The sequence below is a fragment of the Chrysemys picta genome, chromosome 3 (assembly GCF_011386835.1).
Source record: "Chrysemys picta bellii isolate R12L10 chromosome 3, ASM1138683v2, whole genome shotgun sequence".
In the NCBI taxonomy this organism is placed as follows: domain Eukaryota; kingdom Metazoa; phylum Chordata; order Testudines; family Emydidae; genus Chrysemys; species Chrysemys picta.
This window is the reverse complement of record NC_088793.1, coordinates 82,721,969-82,735,292: the sequence shown is the minus strand read 5'-3', so window position 1 is coordinate 82,735,292 and position 13,324 is coordinate 82,721,969. Positions and strand designations below refer to the sequence as shown.

The 13,324-nt window shown below is 38.7% G+C and overlaps 1 protein-coding gene across 6 annotated transcripts in view; it reads right to left on the bottom strand.

Annotated features, from left to right (window-relative positions):
* Positions 1-13,324, bottom strand: part of CRYBG1 (crystallin beta-gamma domain containing 1) — a 165,535-nt gene that overhangs the window by 45,552 nt on the left and 106,659 nt on the right. For all 6 annotated transcript variants that reach the window (XM_065588289.1, XM_024102469.3, XM_065588291.1 and 3 more), the window contains 4 exons: positions 5,863-7,243; positions 5,587-5,763; positions 2,957-3,004; positions 2,734-2,852 (listed from right to left, as the gene is read on the bottom strand). In XM_065588289.1, the coding sequence (XP_065444361.1) occupies positions 2,734-2,852; positions 2,957-3,004; positions 5,587-5,763; positions 5,863-7,243 (1,725 nt within the window). The remainder of the gene's footprint in view (positions 1-2,733; positions 2,853-2,956; positions 3,005-5,586; positions 5,764-5,862; positions 7,244-13,324) is intronic.

Sequence of the window (13,324 nt, the reverse complement as noted above, 5' to 3'; positions counted from 1 at the left end):
TTGATAACAGCAAAAATGTTTTTAAATAAACAGTATAATATATAGAGGTGAGAAATAACAGACCTCAACCCTATTGTCCCTCTGCAAATTTGTGTACACAGAGTCAATCCCTTACCTCGCTCTAAAAGTGCAAAGTTTCACAAAGTTCAATGAATAGAAGATTGTGGGGGGCGCAATAGATCTGGACAAGGAGAAGAAGACTGGAGATAAATGTGAGAAGGGAGGGACAGGCAGTAGAAACAAAAGTGAAACTGTTTGAGCAGCGTATTCCAGAAGTCTTGAGGTCTTTCTGAGTGTAGCCTTCATTGATTTGAGATCTCCATACCATTCTCTCACTAGAAGGGAAAACCTATAATGGCAGCAGGCCATTTGGTTTATCTCATCTGTCTCTGAGTTGTGAAGAATATCTATTAAGGTTATAACAACCAACAAGAATGCACTTTTATGTAGAAATCCATGATTAAATTGAGTCTTCCTGATTAGTGATTTAAATCAATTTGATTTAAATCAAATCCACCCTGCATGAAACACGAGTTTTCTATCATGCTGGGCTGCATTTACCAATTCTCCACTTAATAAAAGCTTCTAATAAAGCATCTGATCTAAGGGTATGTCCAGACTACCCACCGTATCGGCAGGTAGCGATCGATTTATCTGGAATCGATCCCCGAACGTGCTCCCCGTCGATTCCGGAACTCCACCAGAGCGAGCGGTGGTAGCGGAGTCAACGGGGGAGCCGTGGCCGTTGATCCCATGCCATGAGGACGGGAGGTAAGTCGGAATAAGATATGTCGACTTCAGCTATGGTATTCCCGTAGCTGAAGTTGCATATCTTACATCGACACCCTCCCCCAGTGTAGACCAGGCCTTAGAGACTGAAATCTGGAGTAGAAACTGTTTATACTTCCCTACCTCTACAATACCATACCCTTAAGCATCAGCTTCCCATTGCAGTCTTGCTTTACTAAGCTATGATATGTGCTATCCTAACATTTACAGTTAAAAACCATGGTGCTTTCTATAATTAGCTGTTTAATAAAATGTTAATGCAATCTTCAGTCTGTCTTAAATAATCAAATGCAAAGAAATGCACATCATACTATTATGCCTAGGCAAAGCTGAGGCATGAAAACAATGGTGATCTTAAATAAATATACTAAATACCAAGACATAATAGGAGTAATAGTTAAGAAAGGACAGAAGCATTAACTCTGAAATTCTTTCCCAAAACAACTGATCAACTGGAGACCGTAAATACACCAAAAGTTGCTGACATGCAAGTTACTGTCCAGTGTTCGTTTTTAATGTTTAATGTTCTTTTAAAAATACAAATACCTATTGGGGGCATTGCAATTTCATTAGAAAGTGCCTGACACTTTTATATTGGTGCAATCTGGGATGGTAAGAATACTTGCTTTAATACAACACTTTCTAGGTTCACTCCTAATGCCAGAACTTGTCTGAACCTCTAACTATGTGAAAAGATGCATTTTATTGTCTAAACTCCTCACAACATCAATTTAGTAATAAAATATAATGAAGCAATAGGATCTGATGAGATATGAAGCTTCTGTCTAATAATGCCACACTTACCATAAGGGGTGTTGTGAGGCATGAGGACAAAGACTGAGTGTCTTCTGACATTGTGTGTGATGATATAGACAGAATGGTCATTTACTGAAGTTATTGCAAAAGGATTTGGTTAAGAGAAAATTATTTTGTAGAGGAAATTCAAAGTGCTTTCTGTTAGTTTCCAGGACTCCACATCATGGCTACACTATATCACTGTGGTGTAGGGTTTTTTTTATGAACAATGAGATAACTACTTTTGCATATGCTATGTAGAAAGGGATATTAAAATGAAAAAAGGAGGACTGCATGAATTTTATAGCAGAGTTAAACTGCCCAAAGGCTTTTATATTTGATAATTAGTCCAATGTGTAAACAAAGTATGCAAATTAGATTGCTTTTAAACACGGATTAGTGGTGTAGAAGTTGGCAAAAAAAATACGTAACTTGTGAATTACATATGTGTGACATCAAAAACAGCTAAATCTATTAAAGAAGAATTTGTTAATGAAAAAATATTGCATCTTGGCTGTTAGTGTGCCAAGTGTCCGTCTGGGAAACTTTAAGCAGACTGAGTTTTAACCTCTCACCTACAGTACTCCCCCTTAAGGAAACAAAGATTTAAGAGCAATGCACACACAGATTTTTAGCTGAAATGATGTCACCATTATCACGCTTTACTATGATAGCCCCCCTCCCCCAACTCTCAATACTGCAATTCACTCCAGCCAGGCAGACCCTTGCACACTCCTGGAACCCCAGCCGCCTGCAGTTAATTCCATGCTACATATCATTGGCCTCAACCAATGGTGGGTGCAGAGGTCTGCCTTCACGGACATGTAAAGACCCCGTCTACTCTGGATCAGCAATCATGTTTGCTAAAACAGTTGCATATATGGTATAAAACCAGCTCAGGCTAACCCAGGTGGCTGGACAATGGGCACAGTTTAGAGTTTAGAAGCCATGTACTAGCTTAGGAAGGGTCTAACATTAGAACAGTGTTTCTTGACTTGGTTTGGTCAAAATATAATGGACAATCAAAACATGGTTAAATTGACAGAGCTGAAATAGTACTGCAATGGAGTTACAAATTGGTTCTGCTCCCTTTGTTCCTAGCCTCATGGATATGGGGCAAAATCACATGGAGAAAAATTCCCATCTTACCATCCTCGGATGACTTTAACTAAAATCACTGATGACAGCACCCAAGAGCTGCAATCCAAAACATCATTAAAAACTTCTATACCATTCTTGTGAGAGTTTGATTCACTATATATCACCATCTGTATTAAAAACAAAAAAACACCACAGGAGCATTATATGTCACCATTTTTAATCTAACAGGAAATAGTAGTCTGTAACAAAAAACAGAAAATATAAACCTTACCTTGCCAGGTCTGGGATTGATTTTATTTTGGCTGTTTCCTGAAAATGCCTGATAGACAGAGGAGAAAAAAAATATATGAATAGATATTTCCATTATAAAACAATAAAATAATTGTGTTCTCATTTGGTATTATTTAAATTGATTTTAATTTTGTTTCAAATTTCTCCTACTGTAGACCACTCTGTCACATGTACACAAATGTCATACTAGTTAAAGTGTTGCCTGTGGACCAGGTACCCTTGAAAATCCATCTGGCCAGCTTTCCAGATTTTCCAAAGGTGTTCCCACAGACCACTTAGAAAATTGGGGCTGTACTGGAATTACAGAAGTATATGCTCTACAATTAAAATGTTAATTCAATAAAGTGTCAAATGTTTTTTGTATAGAGATACTATGGAAAAAATGCAACAAAAACTATTTTTTAAAATGTATATACAAATATTGGAAAGATTAGATATGCTGACATATAAAAATATACATTTAAAATAATCAGCACAATTAATTTTCTTATGGACATCTTTTAGTTATAAATGTGGATTTATAAAATTACAAGAATATGTGATAACACGAGTAGACTAAACAAAATATGCCAGACAAAACAGTCAAACTACACTGAGTTAGAAAACATACAATTTTAAAAGTAAACATTTTAAACCAATGTTGAACTAAATGATAGAGAATATGCAATAAAGCTGTGGTTATATATTGTGTTTCTAAAAAACAGAAGAAAATGTTAACATTTATATTGCACTAGTACCCACGGACCAAGAGCCCATCATCTTCAGCAGTAGACAAGCAAAGAACAAAAAGACACTCCCTGCCCCAAGGAGTTTACAATCTAAGTAAAAGACAACACACCACAGATGGATACCGACAGACTGCGAATGCAAGGAAACAATGAGACAATGCTAGTGAGCATGACAGGCATTGGTCTCAAAACACCAGCTGCCTAACAATTGCTCATTTTTATAGGCATCATCGTAATGAGTTGAGACTGCTACTGCAGGACTAGTTTTCTAGCTTCTGATTAAATTCCAGTCAGCACTTGCCCAGTTTTTTAAGGTCATTGTTTGCTGCTGTCCTTATATTCCTTTCCTTTACGATGCTTATTAACTTTACTATCAAGCTTAGTCAAGAGAACATGTATAATAGGTCCACTTCATACAAATAAAACAATTTTCTCTTCCTATCCTAAGGAAGATAAAGTAAAAAAGGCCCCAGTCTTTCAAAGGGAGATGTATGGAGTCCTATGAAATCCATGGGAGTAAGTTTCATTTTTTTGCAGGATCAGGACCCTATGCTTGTCAAAAACATTTCATTTAACCCACGGGCAGCAGAATAAACATGGATGGGTAAGTAACCATTGAAATATCATTAATCATTGAGCTTCACAATTTATTTTGAAATCATCCCATTAGAAAAGATCAGAGCAAGAGCCCCTTCTCCTCACAATGTAAATCCAAACAATTGCTACACTCAAACTAATCTGCAGTCTTGAAACATTTGACAAAAGTCTCAACTCTGATGGAAAGAACATGCAACCTTAACAGTGCAGGACAGTGCTTTCTGTTTCCTTGAGAGAGGAGAAAGAAAAACAGCCTTCCAAATGTCCCAACCTACTATTTAAAAAAAAAAAAGATTAAGAACTGTGGTGGATACACCAAAGGGAGCAGAAAAATTATTCAGTTTTGAGAAGTACTTGCCGGTTTTCTGTATTCTCCCTCAATTCTATACACCATTTTGAGGGGATTATTAAATTTGGGAGCTCACAGCTCCACTACTCTCCTTCTTTCCTACCACTTACTGAATGTACTTTGCCTTTTTGATATTGGTGGGGAATATTTTTGAGTATTAGAGGTCTGTAGCAATAGAAATAGCTGTACATTTATTCATAGTTCAGACAGCAGTAATGTGAGTTGATCCTAACATATAGTGCAACAGAACGTTAGTCAGGGAACAAGCAGGTCTGCCCTTAAATTAACTTTAAAAATCAAGTTAATATTCTGTGTGAAGGCTTCCCATGAACACCCATTCTGTGAACACACAAAAGGACTTCAATATCCAGGGTTATTAATCAAGCATCTTTCACCATCACTACCAGACCATTTTTAAAGTCTCCTTAAAAATTATGACTACTGCCCTAAATATGAGGAGTAAGGAGGAAAAGTTAAGGAAGCCTGACCCATTATCTCTGCAGCAGTGAAATGGCCCTGTGTTTTGTTGGGGAGGGAAGCAGTGAATATCAAAAGGAAGTGTATGTCTTCAAAAGTCTACAGAATTGGGCAAGAAAACAGAAAGTGTTCTACTTATTTACAGATGTAAATCAGAACAAGCTTTATTTAAAAAAAGGGAAAGTGAGGATTCAGAACAGAATGTCTAGTGTTTGATTATTATTTATTAAGATTCCTAGAATAAGAATACATTGTAGAAACATCAATAAGGGACACACACATGCACACACACACACACACACACACACACAATCATTTCCACATTTACCCACTCTTCTAAACTCACAATTTATGTACTTCGCTACTTGGAAGGAAAAACAAGTCAAATTGTGTGTACTGAAGATAACATGAAAGCTGAATAACTTTTCAAACCAGTTAGAAGAATTGCAACATACTCACCTCTCCGTCTAGAAAGCCAGAACGGATATTTGGTTCATATGAGCTAGACTTTAACAAGCTTGAGAAATTTTTGTCAGTGCTTCCATAGTTTGGCATTTGAGAATTTAATTCTTCTTTTGCATCTCCTGTTTGCAAATATTTTTCCATGTAATTTGGAACTTTTAAACCTGAAAGAGACTGAATTGCAAAATCAAAATGAAAGAGTTTGTTTTGTTTTTTTAGCAGCCAAGCAGGGTTTCATAAGGTTTAATTTTCTGAATTATTTAGTTTTATTACCTCAGAGTTTTGAGGCATGTCAAATGGTCTGGCTGCATCAAGTTGTAAAGCAGGCATCCCTGAGGAGTCAGTTGCGAAAGTTGTTGTGATAGTATTTACTGAGGTTACAGAGGGAATAAACACCTTTCCTTTAGCTGTAGATGACAGCAAGCTTGAGAAGACAGCGCTTTTTTCCAGACGGGACCTCTTAATTTCACCATCCGTACTATCTCTGTTCTGCATTTTAAGTTGTAGGGCTGGTGCTAGATCTTGTGTTTTTCCTCTCTTTATTCCCAAACCGAATGTAAATACACTGGGATCAAATACTTTCTCTAAGTTGTCTTCATGAATTGGAGGCATTGCAAAATGAGGTGCAGGGGAATTTGGAAGCTTTGGCCTTTTCTTCTTCTGGGGTATGCAAACTGAGCTGTCTAGGTTTTTGATAGTTTCAGTAAACTTTTTCATGTCAGAAGGGGAATCAGAAATACTCTCATCTTTACCAGGAGAAATATTACCAGTGTTACTTGGGCTTTGCTGCGTATTGGTAATATTTTGCTCTAATGTTTGTATGTTTTCTAAATTGCCTTTGTTACACTGCATGTTTGTAGAGATTGGCTCTACTGTTTCTGTCTTTTTGCCTTCATTTTGTATCTGAAAAAGCACATTCTGCCCTAATTCTGATTCTTTGGAAACTACATCAGATTTTAGGGGATATTTATCATCTTTACAAGGAGATGAGATTATTATGTTTGATAACGGTATTTTTTCGTCACTTTGGTGGGATTTTGAGCTTGCATTCATTGCTCTATTAGCATTATCTTTTAAGATTTCATTTTTGTTGAAGTCTTGTAAAGAAGTTATAGGTAACAAACTGTCTTTATTAATAGTGGTAGGTTCTACATCTGCTTGTCTTAAAGAGCAACCATTAGCATCTGCTTTGCTTGTTTGGTTAAACAGCGATCCTGCAACTTTTCCTTTCTTAAGTTCTGCTGCCTTTTCAACCTCCTCATTACCTAATGTTCCTACTTGAGAGCCTTCTTCAGGTTTGGCCTTTATTTCTGCTGAGCCTTCTTTCACCCGTGACACATTTTCAGGTAACTTCTGGTGATTGTTTTGCTTATTAATTATTTTATCAGTTTGTTCATATTCCTGGGGTTGTTTTCCAAATTTCAGCTTTGCTCTACCAACAAATGTATTTGATACAGTGTTATTTTTCAAAGCAGGGACATCAGAGGGTTGCTGGCGCTGATTAGCACGTTTATTTTCAAACAAGGAAATTTTGTTGGCAATGCTGCTGTTAATTTTATTAACTGGCTTTTCAAGAGAATTGTGTTCATTTTCTAGGTCTTCAAGACTTTTAGGAGCTTTAAAATTCAGTTCTACATTCTTGGGTTTGGCAGGACTGCAAGAAGCACAGTGAAAGTTATTTTGCAATGTATTCTTAAGTAAAATCATTGTACTAATTTAAAAATAAGAAATAAAACACAGTTTCATAACAATATATTTTTCCAGAATCAATATTCAGTTTAAGTTACAATATTCCAAAAGCATTTCATAAAAAGAAAGGAATAATAAGTGTGCTACCAACAGTAACCCAAAGTCAGGAACAATGTATTTCACGATGTCAAACATAGGGTTGGGCTGGTCCAAAAATAGCTGACTAGTCAAATATTAGTCAAACATTGTCAAATAACATCAAATATGGTCACATATTTGAAAGCACTGATTTATTATAATATTAACAAAAAAGAGTAAGACTTTATGATCTTTAATAGGCTTAGCCTTAGATAGGTACTTATGCCTAATTACGAAAAACAAGTTATTTAACAGAGTTAATTTAATTCGGGAAAAAAATGAGAAACGCAATGAAATGAAGTTCTGAAAAATGCAAGAATGGTATTATGATGCAATGAAAAAGGTAGGCCGACACTTACATCAGGGCATTCTTGCTGGAATATTGGACGATATTTGACCATGGTCAAGTAATAGTCAACTGATATTATTTGACTAGCTTACCAAACTTAGAAACACCCCCCCCACACACACACACAAAGTTCCGAACAATATTTCGTAGATAAACAAAACAGTGTATCAGATAGCCAAACACTGCAGAGGATTTCAACTATTTACATATCTCAAAAGTCAAAGTTTAACAGTGGAAACAATTAATTGAATTCTTTTTTATAAGTCAGATACATTTTTAGTGTAAACCGAGATGGGCTGTTGAAGAATTAATTTATTTCACTATTTTCCTTTTTAAACTTGGAATACATTGAAAGAGTCATTTCACCCAACCTTTTTTAAAATTTGAAATCAACCAAAATTATTACTTGATACACAACATCATATTTTCTGATTTATTTCTCCCGTAAATATACCTATTAAACTGGGTAGTAAGAAACATTTTCGCCCAATTATGAATTTTGTTTGGTAATTTACAGTGAAGTCTGAAAAGTTTTGTTCACTTCTGTTTCTAAACGCAAGATGACAAATGTGCAAGGCCAGATTCTGAGCTGTGCTTCTTAGGAGGTGCAGCCTGGGCAGTCGGGAGCAACGGCTTTACATCACCTTTCTGACTCCCAAATTCTTGGTTGGTCCAAGGCCCCTGAATTATGTTGAACTTTCTCTGGGGCTGGTCTAATTCATGGAAGCTTCACTCAGCTGTCTATGGGCCATCCTGCAGCCCAGAACAGCCAGAGCAGAGTGCTCTGGCCACACTCCATCCAATGCACTCTACGTAAGGGACTGCAAAGGAGATGGCATAGGGCTATTATGCTGGCAAGGAACCTCTTCGCAAAATAGAGGAGGGTGGGGAGAGAAGGAATTCCTGGCAGGGCAGGGGGAAATAAGTCTGTTTTCAGGCCCTTTTATGCTGCAGGAGCAATGTAAAGAGGTCAGAACACAGCAAAGAATTAGGGCATAAATCTTCAAAACTTGTCAGAGTGGTATATTAAAGTGTTAACTGACCCATTCTCCCCTCAATGATTGTGATCTGTTCCCTAAACATTACAGGGAGTTACACGTATGCAATGATGAGAGAACACACAGTGTGTGTAAATGCACTACATGAAGTCTGGCGATTGTGGGAGACCACCGATCAGCTCCCAGCAGGCTCTTAAAAAAAGACAGGTGAGGTCTATACATGATCAGTTGGCATACACTCATGCTTATCTGTTGGGATAGAATACTATTCACTAAATTGAATAGGAATTGACAGAGGTGGGAGTACAAATGAGTTTATGTGGACAGCCTATATAGCACAGCAAATGTCATCTCTTTTGTAAGAAGTCCCTCTACCAACACAGGCATACTGATGACAGAAACTTGTTCAAATATGATCACAACTAGAAAGTACATAAGTTTCATCACTGTAGACTCAGACTTTAAGGCCAGAAGGGACCATCATGATAATCTAATCTGACCTCCTGCACATTGCAGGCCACAGAACCTCACTCACCCACTCCTGTAATAGACCCCTAACCAAGTCACCAATGCCCCATGCTGTGCAGGAAGGTAAAAACCCCACAGGGTCCCTGCCAATCTGACCCGGGGAAAATTCCTTCCTGACCCGAAATATGGCAATCAGTTGCCCATGTGCTCAGGGTCTAAGACCCACCAGCAAGATACCTGGGTTAGAATTCTCTGTAGTAACTCAGAGCCCTCCCCATCTAGTGTCCCATCACCGACTGGTGGAAATATTTGCTACTAGCAGTTGATGGTTGCCTACATGCCATTGTAGGCAGCCTCATCAGAGGGATCACGAGAGGGAGAGATAGCTCAGTGGTTTGAGCATCGGCCTGCTAAACCCAGGGTTGTGAGTTCAATCCTTGAGGGGGCAATCTGGGGATTTAGTTGGGGATTGGCCCTGCTTTGAGCAGGGGGTTGGACTAGATTACCTCATTAAGTCCCTTCCAACCCTAATAATCTATGATTCCCCTCCATAAACTTATCAAGTTCAGTCTTGACGCCAGTTAGGTGTTCTGCTCCCCTTGGAAGGCTGTTCCAGAACTTCACTCCTCTGATGGTTAGAAACCTTCATCTAATTTCAAGCCTAAACTTGTTGATGGCCAGTTTATATCTATTTATTCTTATGTCCACACTGGCACTTAACTTAAATAACTCCTCTTCCTCGCTGCTATTTATCCCTTTGATGTATTTATAGAGAGCAATCATATCTCTCCTCAGCCTTCTTTTGGTTAGGCTAAACAAGCCAAGCTCTTTGAGTCTCCTTTCATAAGGTTTTCCATTCTTCGTATAATCCTAGTAGCCCTAATAGAACATTTGGCAAGCAAAGAAAATAAATGGTTAAAACTTAGGGACCATTCTAACTGCCCCCTAGGCAGGCCGTATTTCAGCAAGAACAAACTGAAACCATGAAAACCACTTGGGGCTTGTCTATGGTTACAGCACTGCAGTGGTGGCGCCGCTGTAGCGTTTAGTGGAGATGCCACCTACATTGACAGGAGAGGTTCTCCCACCAGCGTAGGGAGTCCACCTCTGAGAGGAGACAGCTATGTCAACAGGAGAAGCCCTCATACAGCTTTATAAGCAAGATTCTCCAGATATTTAAAGCTTGTCTACACTGCAAATTAAAAACCTGCCGCTGGCTCAGTCTGTGGGGCTGTTTAACTGCGGTGTGGACTTCTGGGCTCAGGGTGTAGCTCAAGCTCTAGGACCCACCTATCTCACTGGATCCTAGAGCCTGGGCTTGGACACTGCAATTAAAAAGCCCCACAGCCCAAGTCAGCTGTCACGGGCCAGCCGTGGGTGTCTAATTACAATATAGACATACTGTTAGACACAGTTTTTTTGCTTGCCTATAGCTAGTGTTTCTTAAATGTTTGAAAGCTGAGTTCCCCTTCAGGAAAAGGAAACCAATAGTGCCCTCACCTCCTGCAATTGTTGGAAGACTAATTTTAATGTATACATCTTCCATGTCCCCCTCCCCTGGCCAGTGCTTCACTCTCTCACCCTACACTTTGGGCACTTCTGGTGTAGTTTTCATAATATGATCCTTCCTTCCCTTTCTTACATGCTTTGATAAGCACTCAATTTTGACATTTAAAGTATTATTGAGCACATCTGAGTTAGCACCCATTGAAATAAACAAGGCAGTTAACTCCTCACAGGTGTAATTGCAGGCTCACTGCAATTCAGGCAAATACCTCTGCCTCAGTTACCTTTCAAAATGTGAAGCATGTGTTTCTTCGCAGCAACAGGTAGAAACCTCTCTTTTAAAAAATGAAAACAGACTCTGCCAAATAATTAAGAGGTCTGTGCACCCCACATCTGAACTTTTGAGAACCCATTCCCCCAAAGAGGAATGTTCTGCACTTTGGGAAATGCTGCCTTAAAACATGAGGCACCAGTTAAGGTATACTTTGTATTAAAATGGAACAAACAATGCCATACGTAGCAAAGGTAAAAAAACCAAAACACCTGGCTCATTGTTGGTGTGCTTGAAATATATCCTTATGTGGGGAAGAGTGGAAGATAGATTATCCACTCTATCATGTAACCCTGCCTCCTACACTCATTCAAGTCTGGCTAATTCATACAATTCACTAAGCAGTGCAACGCAGCCTGCAATTCACTAAACCTGCAAACTAGCTGCTTGCCAAGTGTGAGCAGGTATAATGCCTGGTCTACACTAGGAAATTAAGTTAGTATAATTACATTGCTCAAGGGTGTGAAAAATCCACACCCCCTGAGTGATGCAGTTAAACTGACCTAAACCCCCATGTAAACAGCACTAGGCTGATGGGAGAATTATCCTGTCAACCTAGCTACCGCCTCTTGGGAAAGTGGACTAGCTACCCTAACAGGAGAAGCCCTCCCATCGGCGTAGGCAGCGTCTTCTTTGAAGTACTACAGCAAAGCCACTACAGTGTTTTAAGTGTAGACAAGCCCTAAGATGAATACCGGTGGATTCCCCTTTAAAGATGACATACTGTCTACAACGTAGCAGTCAGCCTGAAGCAAGCAGTTAGACCTCCCCCAATTTAGCCATATAAGGAAGGTGACTCAAATAGGCAACATAGGGCAAACATGACAAGCTTCACAAATTACACTGATGCCAGAACATCAGAGACTGACACAAGCAAAACAAAATTGTGTGATCACAGACCTGGCTAATTTAACAAATGGACACAAATGCAGGCAGCTACAAACCAATGTTTGAACATCACCTATGAGAACTGAGGCCAAGACTTGCATTAAGAATATCAAATAGTTGCAAGCCTCAGGTCTTATGCTCTGATAGTGACGTAGTATCATCCTAAATTTAGCTCTAACTTCATTAATGGTAGACTCAGGTCTCAAATTATAGCACCTTTTAAAAGGTGCTATAATAGAATAAGGAAAGTATCCTAGATTTTAAATATCATATTTTGTAATGTGTGTGTGTGTGTGGGGGGGCGGGGGGGGGGGGGGGGGGAGGGAGGTTAGCTACCCTTGTTTGCCAAAACAATTTAAAAGACAAAAAATACTATCACTACTCGTATGGAACTGTCAAATAAAAAAAAAAGCAAAAACATTTGTGTTTTTTTAATCTGTAATGCTTCTATAGCAGCATTTAACTATTCCCAAATCTTTGCGGACTTTGAGCATTATAGTGTAAAAGCAAGCATGTTTTGGCATTATAAAATACAACTATATTGCTAAGGTTTAGTTTCATTTGATAGGTCAGGGGAAGGTGAATGTGTGAAAATAACTGGGGTTAGTCAAATAGAAAGGGATAAAAAGTAAACATTTTAAAAAAATACTTCATGTCTTATTAACTTTTAAAACTAAAAACACAGCCCTCTGAGCTATGCAAGATAAGTTTCTTCTTCTGTCTAATGTAACGTGTGGGAAAAAAGTCTCTTTGTAATGAGATTGCCAATCTTTTTTTCCATTACACAGCAGTTTGATACACGCCTAGTTTTACTATTTGCGTGTTCTGACTGGAACATTTTCAAATTATGACCTGATGAATCTCATCTGGTATCTTAACTATCTCAGCTGAAGTCAGCTGCCTATATAAAGTGTAACATTCACTTGACAGATGCTGTTACAGTAGTGTATAACTAACAGCAGTAGTCAACAATCTCACTATAAGGCCATGTCTATACTATCACTTATGTTGGCAAAACTTATGTCACTCAGGGGTGTGAAAAAAAAAAAACCACCCTCCTGAGCGACATATGCCAGTGGTAGCGTGCACAGTGCTATGTCGGTGGGAGAGCTTCTCCTGCCAACACAGCTACCGTCGCTCGTTGGGGGTGATTTTATTATGTCGACGGGAGAGCTCTCTCCTGTCAGCATAGAGCAGCTATACGAGAGATCTTACAGTGGCACAGCTGCATCGATACAACCATGCCACTTTAAACTCTCTAGTGTAGACACAGCTTAAAAAGCACAAGAAACTTGATCTTGCAGGCTATTGAGCATGTCCTACAAGACACTGAGCACCTTTGATGTCAGTAGAAGTTAATGAGAGTGG